The sequence below is a fragment of the Hemibagrus wyckioides genome, linkage group LG23 (genome assembly GCF_019097595.1).
Source record: "Hemibagrus wyckioides isolate EC202008001 linkage group LG23, SWU_Hwy_1.0, whole genome shotgun sequence".
In the NCBI taxonomy this organism is placed as follows: Eukaryota; Metazoa; Chordata; class Actinopteri; order Siluriformes; family Bagridae; genus Hemibagrus; species Hemibagrus wyckioides.
In genome coordinates, this window is record NC_080732.1 from 20,494,350 (window position 1) to 20,509,349 (window position 15,000).

General features: G+C 44.6%; 2 protein-coding genes across 4 annotated transcripts in view; one reads left to right on the forward strand and one right to left on the reverse strand.

Annotated features, from left to right (window-relative positions):
• The window catches only part of LOC131344437 (nuclear receptor coactivator 7), an 8,074-nt gene extending 991 nt beyond the window's left edge, over positions 1 to 7,083 (forward strand). The window contains exons 1-6 of one of the 3 annotated variants that reach the window (XM_058376748.1): positions 1 to 858; positions 1,345 to 1,488; positions 1,838 to 1,990; positions 5,951 to 6,046; positions 6,159 to 6,232; positions 6,826 to 7,083. The exon at positions 1 to 858 is cut by the window's left edge and continues 37 nt beyond it. In XM_058376748.1, the coding sequence (XP_058232731.1) occupies positions 763 to 858; positions 1,345 to 1,488; positions 1,838 to 1,990; positions 5,951 to 6,046; positions 6,159 to 6,232; positions 6,826 to 6,961 (699 nt within the window). In that variant the 5' untranslated portion in view covers positions 1 to 762 and the 3' untranslated portion in view covers positions 6,962 to 7,083. The remainder of the gene's footprint in view (positions 859 to 1,344; positions 1,489 to 1,837; positions 1,991 to 5,950; positions 6,047 to 6,158; positions 6,233 to 6,825) is intronic. The other 2 variants (XM_058376750.1, XM_058376747.1) reach the window with 2 other exon arrangements.
• Positions 1 to 15,000, reverse strand: part of cmc1 (C-x(9)-C motif containing 1) — a 171,441-nt gene that overhangs the window by 91,015 nt on the left and 65,426 nt on the right. The window lies entirely within an intron of this gene.

Genomic DNA, 15,000 nt, shown 5'->3' on the forward strand with positions numbered 1-15,000 from the left:
TATAAATCAGTGACCTTAATGAAATATTCTGCAAAAATAATCCAGCTGTGCATGGAGTGCAGTGGTGTTACTGTCACCACCATGACGTTTATTTTCCTCTCTCAGCTTGTCCCCGAGTGTTTATTACTCTCTCTCTTTACCATGAAGGACACATTTTAATTTATTAATGAAGGACACTCTTCATGTTCAAATAATCTCAGCGGCTCAAGAAAGAAGCGTAAACTCCTCTGTCCTGAAGATGTGGAGAACGTACACTGTTGAATAGCTGGAGCTGCTGCGCGAGCGTGAGGTTATACCGCTGCATGCTACGCTAGCTAGCGTTAACTCTAGCCTCATCTCTGAGGTGCACGCTGGAGTCTGTGACATTGTGCTTTGAGGTTTAATCACACTGTGATTCTTGTGAAACTACGACCACCTGCATCTGATCTCAAACACTCCATTCTTTAACACACTCCACTTTCACTCAGTGGTGATGCAGGTGCCAAAAGTTATTCATACCACCCACCTTTGCCTGTTCCATTTCACTTTCATTTCCTCTCTGTGGTTCGGTGTGTTCCATCCGCTTACTGTAAATCCCCCAAAGCCACCAGACGAGTAACAGCAGAGAGGAGGGAAAAACACGGAGGGAAAAGTCCAGCCAATCAGAGTGAGTGTGGGCGGAAGAGTATAAAGTGCAGAGATGTTTCATTCACACACACAACTACAACCCTGCGGCACTAAACACACACACACACACGCTTTAGTGTATTATATTATATTATTATGTTACTGAAACACAGAAACAGTAGGAGTGAGAGAATGGATGAGAACCTAAAGATTTTGTTCTTCTGCAGAGGCTGTGAGGAACCGTACGTCCAGGTGAGAGTAGAGACTCAGCTTCATGCCATTTTAGTTTCATCTTTGTTCACAGAAGATCCTCTTCCTCTACACAATGTCAGTTTCATGTTTCTAAATCTCAATGAAGGCAAAGTTTCAGGTCATGTCTCAGTGTGCAACAACAAGCGTAAACAATTAGTGTGCCAATATTAATGCTCCAAATCCTCAACACACAATTACATATTTATAAGACATTTATAACACGTTTTATCTGCTTGTACATGATCAGGCTTTTATCTTGTGAGCAGGAGAGTGGAGGTAAAGCATGCATCCTCATTTTACTGACTTCTTCTACTTATTATTATTATTATTAGTGTTGTTAGGAATATTGTTACAATAATATTAATAACAATAAATGCTTAACTTAATTAGCTAATTTATTTAATAACATAATATACGGTATTCACTGCACTGAGACGCGTACTGATGTGTTGGATTAAATGTTGGTCTCCATCTTGTTTTGTGCAGATCGTCACGGTGAGGAAGGGGAAGCGTTCCCCGAGTGTGTGCAGCTCTCAGTGCGTGTCCACATCTGAGGACGAGGACACGGAGGACACACTCCCTGTGCTGACGCAGGACAGTCACATCCTCAGGGAACATCACCTAGAGAAGGTGAGCATCTCTTCACCATCTGCTCACTCCTCTAGTGCACACTACCAAGGGTGTGTGCCAGCGGTGTGGATGGGCATGGTCAGGGGTGGAGTTTTATGGAGTCAGGTGAGAGTTAGAGCATGTGTTTTTAGGGAAGTGAATGATCTGTTGAACCAATAAAGCCACAGCAGTCTGTCTTCACATGAGCTACAGGGAACAAAGAGCCGTTTGGAACACAGCACACACACACACACACACACACACACACACACACACACACACACACAAACTTTCATTAAAAATTTAAACCATTCATTTTAACTTGAATGAAATGTGTGTGTGTGTGTGTGTGTGTGTGTGAATGAGACAGTTAGCTCCACATCTCCCGGCTCGTCTTCACTGTTCTCCCTGGCAGCTGGTTTACAGCACAGAGATTCACGGCACCAGTCTGAAAACTCTGTACAGAAAAACAGCTGAAATCCAACAACCTGTACTGCTGCTGATACAGGACACATACAACCAGGTACACACACACAACCAGGTACACACACACACACAACCAGGTACACACACACACACAACCAGGTACACACACACACAACCAGGTACACACACACACAACCAGGTACACACACACACACACACACACAACCAGGTACACACACACACACAACCAGGTACACACACACACACACACACACACAACCAGGTACACACACACACACACACACACACACACACAACCAGGTACACACACACACACAACCAGGTACACACACACAACCAGGTACACACACACACACACACACAAAACCAGGTACACACACACACACAACCAGGTACACACACACACAACCAGGTACACACACACACACACACACATACAGCCAGGTACACACACACACACAACCAGGTACACACACACACACACACAACCAGGTACACACACACACACACAACCAGGTACACACACACACACACACAACCAGGTACACACACACACACAACCAGGTACACACACACACACACAACCAGGTACACACACACACACATACAGCCAGGTACACACACACACACAACCAGGTACACACACACACACACAACCAGGTACACACACATACAGCCAGGTACACACACATACAGCCAGGTACACACACATACAACCAGGTACACACACACACACAACCAGGTACACACACACACACACACACAACCAGGTACACACACACACAACCAGGTACACACACACACAACCAGGTACACACACACACACACACATACAGCCAGGTACACACACACACACAACCAGGTACACACACACACAACCAGGTACACACACACACACAACCAGGTACACACACACACACACACACACAACCAGGTACACACACACACAACCAGGTACACACACACACACACACACACACACACAACCAGGTACACACACACACACAACCAGGTACACACACACACACACACAACCAGGTACACACACACACACACACACAACCAGGTACACACACACACACAACCAGGTACACACACACAACCAGGTACACACACACACACACAAAACCAGGTACACACACACACACAACCAGGTACACACACACACAACCAGGTACACACACACACACACACACACACACACATACAGCCAGGTACACACACACACACAACCAGGTACACACACACACACACAACCAGGTACACACACACACACACACACAACCAGGTACACACACACACACACACAACCAGGTACACACACACACACACAACCAGGTACACACACACACACACAACCAGGAACACACACACACACAACCAGGTACACACACACACACAACCAGGTACACACACACACACATACAGCCAGGTACACACACACACACAACCAGGTACACACACACACACAACCAGGTACACATACACACACACATACAGCCAGGTACACACACATACAACCAGGTACACACACACACACACACAACCAGGTACACACACACACACACACAACCAGGTACACACACACACAACCAGGTACACACACACACAACCAGGTACACACACACACAACCAGGTACACACACACACACATACAGCCAGGTACACACACACACAACCAGGTACACACACACACACACACACACACACAACCAGGTACACACACATACAACCAGGTACACACACACACATACAGCCAGGTACACACACACACACAACCAGGTACACACACACACAACCAGGTACACACACACACACAACCAGGTACACACACACACACACAACCAGGTACACACACACACACACAACCAGGTACACACACACACACACAACCAGGTACACACACACACACACAACCAGGTACACACACACACACACAAACATACAGCCAGGTACACACACACACACACACAACCAGGTACACACACACACACACAACCAGGTACACACACACACACACAACCAGGTACACACACACACAACCAGGTACACACACACACACACACACAACCAGGTACACACACACACACACAACCAGGTACACACACACACATACAGCCAGGTACACACACACACACACACATACAACCAGGTACACACACACACACACAACCAGGTACACACACACACAACCAGGTACACACACACACAACCAGGTACACACACACACACACACACATACAGCCAGGTACACACACAACCAGGTACACACACACACACACACACAACCAGGTATACACACACACACACACAACCAGGTACACACACACACACACACACAACCAGGTACACACACACACACAACCAGGTACACACACACACAACCAGGTACACACACACACACACACACACACATACAGCCAGGTACACACACACACACACACAACCATTTACACACACACACAACCAGGTACACACACACACACACACAACCAGGTACACACACACACACACAACCAGGTACACACACACACACAACCAGGTACACACACACACACACACACACACATACAACCAGGTACACACAAAACCAGGTACACACACACCCACACACAACCAGGTACACACACACACACAACCAGGTACACACACACACACAGACACACAACCAGGTACATACACACACACACACACACACACAACCAGGTACACACACACACACACAACCAGGTACACACACACACACAACCAGGTACACACACACACACACACACACACACAACCAGGTACACACACACAACCAGGTACACACACACACACACACACACACACATACAGCCAGGTACACACACACACACACACACACACACATACAACCAGGTACACACACACACACACACACACACACATACAGCCAGGTACACACACACACACACACACACACACACATACAACCAGGTACACACACACACCCACCCACACACAACCAGGTACACACACACACACACACAACCAGGTACATACACACACACACACACAACCAGGTACACACACACACACAACCAGGTACATACACACACACAACCAGGTACACACACACACACAACCAGGTACACACACACACCACCAGGTACACACACACACACACACACACATACAACCAGGTACACACACACACACACACAACCAGGTACACACACATACACACACACACACACACACAACCAGGTACACACACATACATACACACACATACACACACACACACAACCAGGTACACACACACACACACACAACCAGGTACACACACACATACACACACACAACCAGGTACACACACACACACACAACCAGGTACACACACACACATACACACACACACACACAACCAGGTGCACACACACACACATACACACACACACACACACACACAACCAGGTACACACACACACACACACAACCAAGTACACACACACACATACACACACACACAACCAGGTGCACACACACACACACACACAAAACCAGGTACACACACACACACACAACCAGGTACACACACACATACACAACCAGGTACACACACACACATACCACACACACACACACACAACCAGGTGCACACACACACACACATACAACCAGGTACACACACCACCAGGTACATACACACACACACACACACACACAACCAGGTGCACACACACAAAACCAGGTACACACACACATACACACACACACACACAACCAGGTACACACACACACACACACACAACCAGGTGCACACACACACACACACACACACACAAAACCAGGTACACACACACACACAACCAGGTACACACACACATACACACACACACACACAACCAGGTACACACACACACATACACACACACACACAACCAGGTGCACACACACACACACACATACAACCAGGTACACACACCACCAGGTACATACACACACACACACAGTCTGTATTGTTTATGTGACGCTGGTGTGTGTGTGTGTGTGTGTGTGTGTGTGTGTTCAGGTATTCGGAGCGTTCTCCTCAGACTCCTTCAGAGTGAGTGATTGCTGCTATGGAACTGGAGAGACGTTCCTCTTCACATTCAGCCCTGAGTTTAAGGTATGAATCAGTGAATCAGCATTATCCAGATCACACACACACACACACACACATACACTGAGATGAAATGATTAATCTGTGTGTGTGTGTGTGTGTGTGTGTGTGTGTGTAGATGTTCCGGTGGAGTGGAGAAAACTCGTACTTTGTGAGAGGATTCCTGGACTCTCTGCAGCTGGGAGCAGGGGGGTGAGTCACTTCAGTCGTTTGCAGTGATCACTTCATCGACACGTTTACATGCACATCAGAAATCTGATTAAACCCTGGTTTTAAATACAGCCCTCAATTATCAATAATCCGATTCGATTTGTTATCAACACTACAGAGTGTTTAACACAACTTCAGCTCAGAGTGTGTTCACTCCTCTGATTCAGGAGTCTGTACCCTGAGACATGTTCTTTACAGATATATCAGATTCATCAGATTATCATCATAAACACACTGAATAATCTGATTATTGAGCTGAAATCCACATGTTCAGATCCAGATGTTTATCAGATTTCCTGAAATCCAGAATTCATTTTAATCTGATTCTGTTTACATGAAGACTCGAATAATCAGATAACTGCTGACATCAGATAAACAGATTATTAGATTTAGACTGTTAGATTTATTAATTTGGAATTTATTTAATATACAGGACATAAGTGTTATAGTTGTGTTAGCAGTCTAAAATGTAAGCAACACACACACACAGTCTGTACAATTTAATTGGTGCTTTTTTGTTGTGTTTTGTCGTTTATAATCTAAAATGTAAAGTGTGTGTGTGTGTGTGTGTCCAGAGGCCCGTTTGGCTTGTGGTTAGACTCAGATCTTCTCCGTGGCTCAACATTTTCCTGTAAAACCTTCCGTAACACTCCTCTGTCTCCTCAACATGACTTCAGAGTGCAGGCGCTCGAGGTGTGGAGCTTCCAGTGAACACGAGAACCCACAAAAGAACCTCATCCTGTGTGTGTGACATTTATTAGTGTGTAGGAAAAAGCCTGTAAATACTGTGTAAATAGTAATATAGTGTACAGTTTTATATTTCCTGTGTGCATCTGTATGATAAGTGTGTCTCAGTGCAGGCGCTGACTCTGGAACTGCAATAAACACTTTTTACAAAAACACCTGAGGAATTCTGTCGGGTTTTCTTCATCTGACACTGAACACACACACACACACACACACACACACACACAGAGTAACCCACACACACACACAGAGTAACCCACATGTACACACACACACACACACACTGTGTGTGGGTTACTCTGTGTGTGTGTGGGGGGGGGTTACTCTGTGTGTGTGTTTATGTGTGTGTGTGTGTGTGTGTACATGAAAGAATGTGTTGTTTCTGTAACATTATCATTAAGCTTGTTTTTTCTCTCTGAGTGAAATTAAAGCTGTTGTTGTTAAAGTGTTGAAGCTGAAAGCTGAAGCTGATCTCAGTGAGGAACATGCTGAGACTCGCCCTGGTGTCTGTGTGCTGTTACATACTGTACATTCATCTCAGAGTCTCTCTCACATACAGCAGGAGCTCCTTCAGTACACAGACACACACACACACACACACTCTATCTCTCTCTAAAGCAGTGCTGTGTGTAAATATAAATAATAATAATTTGATAGAAGAGAATGAATTGAAATGTGTGTTTAATGTTTTTATAAAACTGTAAGAATTTGACTGGAATGTACGGAAGCCCAGAGAGGGCATGTGATATTATTTTTTTTGCTTTTGTTTTCTCGTGATCTCGAGATAATCAGAACCGCGGTGAAGTTTGATATTCGGACATTAGACAGACATTCGGAAGCGCTAGTTTAGGGACCGTCCACAAATTTCTGTACGACTGAAATGTGGTACTTGTTACTGAACTGACTACGTTCCCCAGTTATTCTAATTTCTTCTTAAATATACATATGGCATGCGGCATTGCAAACAGCATTTGTTTATTTATAAATAAAAATTGAATTAATTGATAGTATTAATTATGTATCATGTGAATTAATTTGCTATTATTAATTTATTTTTTAATAAAAAAAACTATTTAGCTTCTACTTAGCTTCTAGGTCATGTGACCCTGTGACCCCAAACTTTTATTAAAATGATCTACTTGGACACCTCCACAGGGTACACCTCTTTGTTATTCAAAAAATGTCTTCTTTTATTTTTATTTAAAAAAAACTATTTCTTCAATCGCTTCTATGTCATGTGACCCTGTGACCCAAAACTAGTACTAAAATAATAATAGTACTAAAATCTACTTGGACACCCCCACATGGTACACCTCTTTGTATCCTAAAAAATGTCTTCACTGATTTTTATTCATTTGTTTATTTTCTTCATTTGTTTAACTCCTTTCTTATATAAATAAACAAGTCATTTTTATCACGATTACACACCGTTTTTTATTGTTATTACACGATAGTCTTCTTAAACTTTTTTTCCGGCTGTTTGAAGCTGCAAGTGTCACACTGGACCTGTTGAGATAATTTGATATATTTATATATATATATATCACACACACACACACACACACACACACACACATATACATATATACAGATGTGGCAGTTAAGAATGCGCGTCAGAGGGACAGGAATCCCGCGACGACTCGCGGCATTGTGCGGCATTGCCAGTAGGGGGCAGTCGTGTTTCATGTAGGTTGAAATCGAAAGTGGAGGTGTCCTGTACCCTGTGGAGGTGTCCAAGTAGATCATTTTGGTACTAGATTTGGGTCACAGGGTCACATGACCTAGAAGCTATTGAAGAAATTTTGAAGAAAGTTTTTTTAAATTAAAAAATAAATTAATAATAGCAAATTAATTCACATGATACATAATTAATACTATCAATTAATTCAATTTTTATTTATAAATAAACAAATGCTGTTTGCAATGCCGCATGCCATATGTATATTTAAGAAGAAATTAGAATAACTGGGGAACGTAGTCAGTTACCAAGTACCACATTTCAGTCGTACAGAAATTTGTGGACGGTCCCTAAACTAGCGCTTCCGAATGTCTGTCTAATGTCCGAATATCAAACTTCACCGCGGTTCTGATTATCTCGAGATCACGAGAAAACAAAAGCAAAAAAAATAATATCACATGGCCTCTCTGGGCTTCCGTAGCAATGAATTTCACCGCCGAGAAAGCGTTCAAGTCTAACGAGCGCCATCTAGTGTCTGTATTTACACACTGCACTGCACACCTCTCTCTCTCTCTCTCTCTCTCTCACACACACACATATACACACTTCATTTCATCACAATCAAGGAGTAAATATTTTTGCTGTGTGTTTTTACACACATGAGGAATTTGGTAGCAGCTGTTGGTGACTCTCAGTACAGACATTAAATAATGACACTATAGATTTAATTTTCAGACAAAAATTCTATAAAGACCACAGTATAGAGAGTATGAGGTTAGTTGTGTATGTGAAGTGTGATAGTGGTGAGAGCAGCAGCAGTGTGTGTGACACACAGGGATGAAGTAATGACTGTTCTTACAGTAGAGAGAGTATTTGAAGTATGTGAAGAGTGTGTAAGAGGTGTGTGTGTGTGAAGAGTGTGTAAGAGGTGTGTGTGTGTGTGAAGAGTGTGTAAGAGGTGTGTGTGAAGAGTGTGTAAGAGGTGTGTGTGTGTGAAGAGTGTGTAAGAGGTGTGTGTGTGTGTGAAGAGTGTGTAAGAGGTGTGTGTGAAGAGTGTGTAAGAGGTGTGTGTGTGTGTGAAGAGTGTGTAAGAGGTGTGTGTGAAGAGTGTGTAAGAGGTGTGTGTGTGAAGAGTGTGTAAGAGGTGTGTGTGTGTGTGAAGAGTGTGTAAGAGGTGTGTGTGTGTGTGAAGAGTGTGTAAGAGGTGTGTGTGTGTGTGAAGAGTGTGTAAGAGGTGTGTGTGTGTGTGAAGAGTGTGTAAGAGGTGTGTGTGTGTGAAGAGTGTGTAAGAGGTGTGTGTGTGTGAAAGAGTGTGTAAGAGGTGTGTGTGTGTGTGAAGAGTGTGTAAGAGGTGTGTGTGTGTGTGAAGAGTGTGTAAGAGGTGTGTGTGTGTGTGTGAAGAGTGTGTAAGAGGTGTGTGTGTGTGAAGAGTGTGTAAGAGGTGTGTGTGTGTGTGAAGAGTGTGTAAGAGGTGTGTGTGTGTGAAGAGTGTGTAAGAGGTGTGTGTGTGTGTGAAGAGTGTGTAAGAGGTGTGTGTGTGTGAGAGTGTGTAAGAGGTGTGTGTGTGTGAAGAGTGTGTAAGAGGTGTGTGTGTGTGAAGAGTGTGTAAGAGGTGTGTGTGTGTGAAGAGTGTGTAAGAGGTGTGTGTGTGTGTGAAGAGTGTGTAAGAGGTGTGTGTGTGTGTGAAGAGTGTGTAAGAGGTGTGTGTGTGTGTGAAGAGTGTGTAAGAGGTGTGTGTGTGTGTGAAGAGTGTGTAAGAGGTGTGTGTGTGTGAAGAGTGTGTAAGAGGTGTGTGTGTGTGAAGAGTGTGTAAGAGGTGTGTGTGTGTGAAGAGTGTGTAAGAGGTGTGTGTGTGTGAAGAGTGTGTAAGAGGTGTGTGTGTGTGTGAAGAGTGTGTAAGAGGTGTGTGTGTGTGAAGAGTGTGTAAGAGGTGTGTGTGTGTGAAGAGTGTGTAAGAGGTGTGTGTGTGTGAAGAGTGTGTAAGAGGTGTGTGTGAAGAGTGTGTAATAGGTGTGTGTGTGAAGAGTGTGTAAGAGGTGTGTGTGTGTGTGAAGAGTGTGTAAGAGGTGTGTGTGTGAAGAGTGTGTAAGAGGTGTGTGTGTGTGTGAAGAGTGTGTAAGAGGTGTGTGTGAAGAGTGTGTAATAGGTGTGTGTGTGAAGAGTGTGTAAGAGGTGTGTGTGTGTGTGAAGAGTGTGTAAGAGGTGTGTGTGTGTGAAGAGTGTGTAAGAGGTGTGTGTGTGTGTGTGAAGAGTGTGTAAGAGGTGTGTGTGTGTGTGAAGAGTGTGTAAGAGGTGTGTGTGTGTGTGAAGAGTGTGTAAGAGGTGTGTGTGTGTGAAGAGTGTGTAAGAGGTGTGTGTGTGTGAAGAGTGTGTAAGAGGTGTGTGTGTGTGTGAAGAGTGTGTAAGAGGTGTGTGTGTGTGTGAAGAGTGTGTAAGAGGTGTGTGTGTGTGTGAAGAGTGTGTAAGAGGTGTGTGTGTGTGAAGAGTGTGTAAGAGGTGTGTGTGTGTGTGAAGAGTGTGTAAGAGGTGTGTGTGTGTGTGAAGAGTGTGTAAGAGGTGTGTGTGAAGAGTGTGTAAGAGGTGTGTGTGAAGAGTGTGTAAGAGGTGTGTGTGTGTGAAGAGTGTGTAAGAGGTGTGTGTGTGTGAAGAGTGTGTAAGAGGTGTGTGTGTGTGAAGAGTGTGTAAGAGGTGTGTGTGTGTGAAGAGTGTGTAAGAGGTGTGTGTGTGAAGAGTGTGTAAGAGGTGTGTGTGTGAAGAGTGTGTAAGAGGTGTGTGTGTGTGAAGAGTGTGTAAGAGGTGTGTGTGTGTGAAGAGTGTGTAAGAGGTGTGTGTGTGTGAAGAGTGTGTAAGAGGTGTGTGTGTGTGTGAAGAGTGTGTAAGAGGTGTGTGTGTGTGAAGAGTGTGTAAGAGGTGTGTGTGTGTGTGAAGAGTGTGTAAGAGGTGTGTGTGTGTGAAGAGTGTGTAAGAGGTGTGTGTGTGTGAAGAGTGTGTAAGAGGTGTGTGTGTGTGAAGAGTGTGTAAGAGGTGTGTGTGTGTGAAGAGTGTGTAAGAGGTGTGTGTGTGTGAAGAGTGTGTAAGAGGTGTGTGTGTGTGTGAAGAGTGTGTAAGAGGTGTGTGTGTGTGAAGAGTGTGTAAGAGGTGTGTGTGTGTGAAGAGTGTGTAAGAGGTGTGTGTGTGTGTGAAGAGTGTGTAAGAGGTGTGTGTGTGTGAAGAGTGTGTAAGAGGTGTGTGTGTGTGAAGAGTGTGTAAGAGGTGTGTGTGTGTGTGAAGAGTGTGTAAGAGGTGTGTGTGTGTGTGTGAAGAGTGTGTAAGAGGTGTGTGTGTGTGAAGAGTGTGTAAGAGGTGTGTGTGTGTGTGAAGAGTGTGTAAGAGGTGTGTGTGTGTGAAGAGTGTGTAAGAGGTGTGTGTGTGTGTGAAGAGTGTGTAAGAGGTGTGTGTGTGTGTGAAGAGTGTGTAAGAGGTGTGTGTGTGTGTGAAGAGTGTGTAAGAGGTGTGTGTGTGTGTGAAGAGTGTGTAAGAGGTGTGTGTGAAGAGTGTGTAAGAGGTGTGTGTGTGTGTGAAGAGTGTGTAAGAGGTGTGTGTGTGTGAAGAGTGTGTAAGAGGTGTGTGTGTGTGTGAAGAGTGTGTAAGAGGTGTGTGTGTGTGAAGAGTGTGTAAGAGGTGTGTGTGTGTGTGAAGAGTGTGTAAGAGGTGTGTGTGTGTGTGAAGAGTGTGTAAGAGGTGTGTGTGTGTGAAGAGTGTGTAAGAGGTGTGTGTGTGTGTGAAGAGTGTGTAAGAGGTGTGTGTGTGAAGAGTGTGTAAGAGGTGTGTGTGTGTGAAGAGTGTGTAAGAGGTGTGTGTGTGTGTGAAGAGTGTGTAAGAGGTGTGTGTGTGTGAAGAGTGTGTAAGAGGTGTGTGTGTGTGTGAAGAGTGTGTAAGAGGTGTGTGTGTGTGTGAAGAGTGTGTAAGAGGTGTGTGTGTGTGTGAAGAGTGTGTAAGAGGTGTGTGTGTGTGAAGAGAGTGTGTGAAGAGGTGTGTGTGTGTGTGAAGAGTGTGTAAGAGGTGTGTGTGTGTGTGAAGAGTGTGTAAGAGGTGTGTGTGTGTGTGAAGAGTGTGTAAGAGGTGTGTGTGTGTGAAGAGTGTGTAAGAGGTGTGTGTGTGTGTGAAGAGTGTGTAAGAGGTGTGTGTGTGTGTGAAGAGTGTGTAAGAGGTGTGTGTGTGTGAAGAGTGTGTAAGAGGTGTGTGTGTGAAGAGTGTGTAAGAGGTGTGTGTGTGAAGAGTGTGTAAGAGGTGTGTGTGTGTGTGAAGAGTGTGTAAGAGGTGTGTGTGTGAAGAGTGTGTAAGAGGTGTGTGTGTGTGAAGAGTGTGTAAGAGGTGTGTGTGTGTGAAGAGTGTGTAAGAGGTGTGTGTGTGTGTGAAGAGTGTGTAAGAGGTGTGTGTGTGTGAAGAGTGTGTAAGAGGTGTGTGTGTGTGTGAAAGAGTGTGTAAGAGGTGTGTGTGTGTGAAGAGTGTGTAAGAGGTGTGTGTGTGTGTGAAGAGTGTGTAAGAGGTGTGTGTGAAGAGGTGTGTGAAGAGTGTGTAAGAGGTGTGTGTGTGTGAAGAGTGTGTAAGAGGTGTGTGTGTGTGTGAAGAGTGTGTAAGAGGTGTGTGTGAAGAGTGTGTAAGAGGTGTGTGTGTGTGAAGAGTGTGTAAGAGGTGTGTGTGTGTGAAGAGTGTGTAAGAGGTGTGTGTGTGTGTGAAGAGTGTGTAAGAGGTGTGTGTGTGTGAGAGTGTGTAAGAGGTGTGTGTGTGTGTGAAGAGTGTGTAAGAGGTGTGTGTGGTGTGTGTGAAAGAGTGTGTAAGAGGTGTGTGAGAAGAGAGTGTAAGAGGTGTGTGTGTGTGTGAAGAGTGTGTAAGAGGTGTGTGTGAAGAGTGTGTAAGAGGTGTGTGTGAAGAGTGTGTAAGAGGTGTGTGTGTGAAGAGTGTGTAAGAGGTGTGTGTGTGTGTGAAGAGTGTGTAAGAGGTGTGTGTGTGTGTGAAGAGTGTGTAAGAGGTGTGTGTGTGTGAGAGTGTGTAAGAGGTGTGTGTGTGTGTGAAGAGTGTGTAAGAGGTGTGTGTGTGTGAAGAGTGTGTAAGAGGTGTGTGTGTGTGTGAAGAGTGTGTAAGATTTGTGTGTGTGTGAAGAGTGTGTAAGAGGTGTGTGTGTGTGAAGAGTGTGTAAGAGGTGTGTGTGTGTGAAGAGTGTGTAAGAGGTGTGTGTGTGTGTGAAGAGTGTGTAAGAGGTGTGTGTGTGTGTGAAGAGTGTGTTGGTGCTTTTAAACAGCAAGTTTCATATAATAAAGGTCAGCTGGGTGACTGGCTGCAGAAGGAAACTGCTCCTGTACCTGGTTTGGGTGTGTAGTATTCTGTAGCAGGAGGGAGGAGTTGTGACAGGGTGTATCCAGGGTGTGAGGGCTCTGTAGTGATTCTCTTGCTTGTTTCCTGGTTCGTGTAGAGCAGATGTGATGGACAGTGGCCAGTGATTCTGCTGCTTGCTGCAGTCTGTACCTGTCCTGTTTCATGGTATGATGATGTGCACAGGACGAATTCAGTGACTACATGAAGAACTGTAAACTCAGCTCCTGATGCAGACCATACTTCCTCAACTGGAGCAGAAAGCCCAGCCTCCGCTGGACCCTTTTGAAGATGGAGTTGTTGGAGATGCTGGACTCTTGTTTCAGGTCTTGGGAAATGACAGTTCCCAGAAACGTCTCCATGTTTGACACAGAGCTGTTGTGATGGGGAGCAGTGCCGATGGTGTCTGCTAAAGTCCACTGTTATCTTACATTATCTAACATTACATAATATTCTACACATGCTGTATCTGCATCACACAATTGACTACACATAAATGCACAATGTAATCTCACTCTCCTGTGTCACCCAAATGAGGATGGGTTCCCTTTTGAGTCTGGTTCCTCTCAAGGTTTCTTCCTCATACCATCTAAGGGAGTTTTTCCTTGCCACAGTCGCCTCAGTCACCTCAGGCTTGCTCACTTGGGATAACATCTAGGACTGTCTGTCTGTCTGTCTGTCTGTCTGTTTATATGTTTGTTGTTTTCTTATGTTGTTTCTCATGTAAAGCTGCTTTGAGACAATGCTCTTTGTTAAAAGCGCTATACAAATAAAATTGAATTGAATTGAAAATTGAATTGAATATCTCCACAGTTTTGATTATGTTCTCATGCAGACTCATCACCATCTTGGACAGTGTCGTGTCAGCTGCAGACTTCAGGAGTCTAACAGCTGGGTCCTTGGAGAAGGGACACGTCCCTGAGGAGCGCCAGGGCTGACTGTCCAAATACTGGAGGTAACTCCGCCCAGCCTC